General features: G+C 65.7%; 1 protein-coding gene across 1 annotated transcript; it reads left to right on the top strand.

The window, feature by feature from the left end:
- The first annotated feature begins 139 nt into the window (after positions 1 to 139).
- Positions 140 to 3076, top strand: MSS51 (MSS51 mitochondrial translational activator). Its single transcript, XM_039731740.1, has 6 exons — positions 140 to 474; positions 765 to 920; positions 1147 to 1271; positions 1432 to 1995; positions 2476 to 2569; positions 2643 to 3076. Exons 1-6 carry the CDS (start codon positions 182 to 184, stop codon positions 2911 to 2913), a joined length of 1503 nt encoding a protein of 500 aa, XP_039587674.1. The 5' UTR covers positions 140 to 181; the 3' UTR covers positions 2914 to 3076.
- Positions 3077 to 3078: the final 2 nt, after the last annotated feature.

The raw sequence follows: 3078 nt of genomic DNA, 5'->3' as shown, positions 1-3078 counted from the left end.
CCCCCGGAGCGGGTTGGCCGGTTCCCGGGGAGGGGATGCCCAGAATAGCTCCGCTATCTGATTCCGAGGGGCCGCGGCCGGCTGCGCCGCCGGCTCCCGGGGGCTGACATTTGAGCCCAGCCGCGGTCGGGACGGGACGGGACCGCCCGGGCTCTCGGGGCACCGCCGGGACAGGAGCGGGATGGCGGGCGGCAGGCGCCGTGCGGGTGGCGGGCGGCGCGGGGGGCCCCGGCAGCACCCCGGCACCCCCGGGCCGGCCTCCCCGCCCGCACCGCTCCCTCCTGCAGCCGCCCCGGCCCGGCCGAACGCGGGTGCTACCCCCAAAAGCGGCCGCTCCAAGAAGGCCCCGGAGGAGCCAGCGGCGAGGGCTCCAGACGTGGACTCGCTGGGCTTTCAGGCCATGGACCGCAACGTGCCGGGGCTGTCGCACGTCATCCTGCAGAAGCTCAACATGAAGAGCTATGAGGACTACAAGTGAGTGAGCACCCATGGGTGCCTATTCCCCACCCTCTCCCCCGGGAAGAGCATCCCATGTGTCCCCCAGCAGCTGGAGCAGCTCCCGTGGCTCATCCCACCCTCCCCGGCTCAGCCCACCGGGAGCTCTGATGGGCTCCTGGGTGGGCCCCTCTAGAGTGCCTGGCTCCCTGTCCCCACCCAGGCCAGGATGCTCCTGGCTGGAGCTAAAAATCTTGGCAGCCTCAGAGGATATCAGCCCCACCCTTGTGGCAACAGGCTGGATTCTGCTCACCCTCTGACATCTGCAGGTCTGCCATGGATGGGAGGAAGAGCGGCAGCGATTTCGGCATCCGGACGTATTTTGACATGTTCCAGAAGATGGAGGACACCTTCAAGTTTTGTGTTGAGTGCAAGAAGCTCCCCGATGCCCTCCCGGACCCCAAAAGCCTCCGGCGTTGCAAGAGGTATGGTGGGGAGATGGTCTGATGGCACAAGGATGGATCCATCCCTCACTTCCAGCCTGGTGGCTGGGGTGAAGTGAGGGGTGTCTGACCCCAGTGCCCACCTCCAGCCACTGGGCACCCCTAGGAGCAGTGACACAGCCCTGGGAGGGGGTGGCAGGGAACCAGGCTCGGTGGGCTGGATTGTGCCCTCCCTCCCCGTGGCTGGGCATGCTGCCTGTCTGCCCAGGTGCCAAAATGTGTACTACTGCGGCGTGGCGTGCCAGCGTGCCAACTGGCCACTGCACAAGAAGTTCTGCAAGAAGCTGAAGCTGGTGGCCCTGGACCGGCTGGTGGAGTGGCTCATCTTCACAGGTGAGGCATGTGTCCCCCTGGGATCCCCATCCTGGGCTGCACAGGTCCGTGGTGGGATGTGGTGTCCATTCTCCAGCCCCACTCCCCCAGCACAGGTGGGACGGGCAGCCTGGGCCGTGGCACCACCACTGTACCCTCCAACCGCCTCGTGACCCCCCAGGAGACATCCCATTTCCCACGGACGCCTGGACAAAGCCTGCTCGGGACGTGAAGGGCTGGGAGGACTGGTTCTCCATGCAGGAGCAGCTGGAGGAGAAGCTGGGTGCCATCGTGGCGGGGCGGTACATGACCCTGCTGTGGGCCAACGCCGGGAAGCCGCGGCCGGAGGACGCGGAGCTGCGGGAGTCCATCCGGCGCCTGGTCACCGACTTCCACTCGCGGCCGCTCACCATCGGCCTGGCACTGCGGCTGTTTGGCATCGACCCCCTCACCAGGCCCCTCACCGTGCACGTGGTGGGGGCTTCCCACGTGGAGACCCTCAACACGCGGCTGACGGACTACGACGAGCTGACGCGGATGTTCCCGGGGCACCAGGGCGTGGAGATGGTGATGGTGGGGGTGGACGTGGTGGACGGACCCATCATGAGGCCACCCCTGACCACGCTGGCACCCCGGGGAAAAGTCTATCTCAGCAGCTACAAGGGGCTCTACCACGACTTCTGGGAAAGCCACGTGGAGACCAAGCTGGCCGCCCCTCCTGACCTGGTGGTGGGCTTTCACCCGGGTGAGTGCCTGTGCCATGGAGGGGTTGGACCCTCACACCCTGCTGCAGGGATAGGGACATCCACAGGGCGCATGGGCTCAAGGACCACCCTGAGCACCCTGGCAGCACCTGTGGCTGGGCCTGAAGGTGGCCTGGGACATACTCAGGGCTTTGCACCAAGGCACATCAGGCAGCTGGGGGGACCCCCTGGGACATGGCTGCCTTGTCTCCCCACCAGGCACTCTGTCTCCAGCCTGTGTCACCCACCTGCAGGTGAAACGGATCCTTCCCTTCAGGTCTCAGTGCTGTGGCTTAGCCCAGGACCCAGAGTTTGGGGTGCCCCACATGCTGGTGGGGAGCCAAACCCACCTTGCTGCGGGCTGCCAAACTCACTGCATGCTTGGGGTGTCCAGCACAGAGTGGATGCAGTTGGAGCCGGCTTTCCCCAGGGCCAGGGTGGGATGGGAAAGCGGTGGAACCCTCATGGCTGTGTCCCCACAGGTTTCCATGCCTGCCCAGACCTGCTGGCGGGCTGGCTGCCCACCCTGCTGCTGCTGCGGGACTATGGCCTGCCTGTGCTCTTCACCGTGTACAGGTGAGCACAGCCCCAGCGCCCCGGTGAGCCCGCACAGACACCCAGTCACCGTGCCTGTCCTCTCTTCTGCCAGTGAGCAGGAGCTGAAGGCCTCCCTGCAGATCCTTGTGGAGCTCGAGATGCACATTGTGGGTTATGCCAGCAACCCCTTTGCCTCGCTGCGGCCCGAGCAGGTCTATTCGAGCCCCAACAAGCCGCCTGTCTACTGCAGCTCCCACTACATCGCCCTGCTGGGAGCAGAGGCTGTGCCGGGGGCTGCGGAGCTGGAGGATGATGATGGCTGGAAGGGAGGAGAGCCCAGTGCCGCTGCTGTGGCTGGGGACATTGTCCCACGGCTGGGCTGATCCTGCCTGCCCTGACCACCTGACCCCCAGAGGCTTGCTGCCCATCCAGGACCCCATCTCCACAGCCTGGGATTAGCGACCCAGAAATCCCTCACTGCACACATGGAGGCGTGGGGGATACAGCACCCTTCCACAGCACCAAATAAATCACTATCAGCAACCAGC

The sequence above is a fragment of the Passer montanus genome, unplaced genomic scaffold (genome assembly GCF_014805655.1).
Source record: "Passer montanus isolate IOZ18808 unplaced genomic scaffold, ASM1480565v1 scaffold8, whole genome shotgun sequence".
Taxonomy (NCBI): domain Eukaryota; kingdom Metazoa; phylum Chordata; class Aves; order Passeriformes; family Passeridae; genus Passer; species Passer montanus.
Note: the sequence above shows the minus strand (reverse complement) of the source record. Positions and strands in the feature narration are given on the sequence as shown.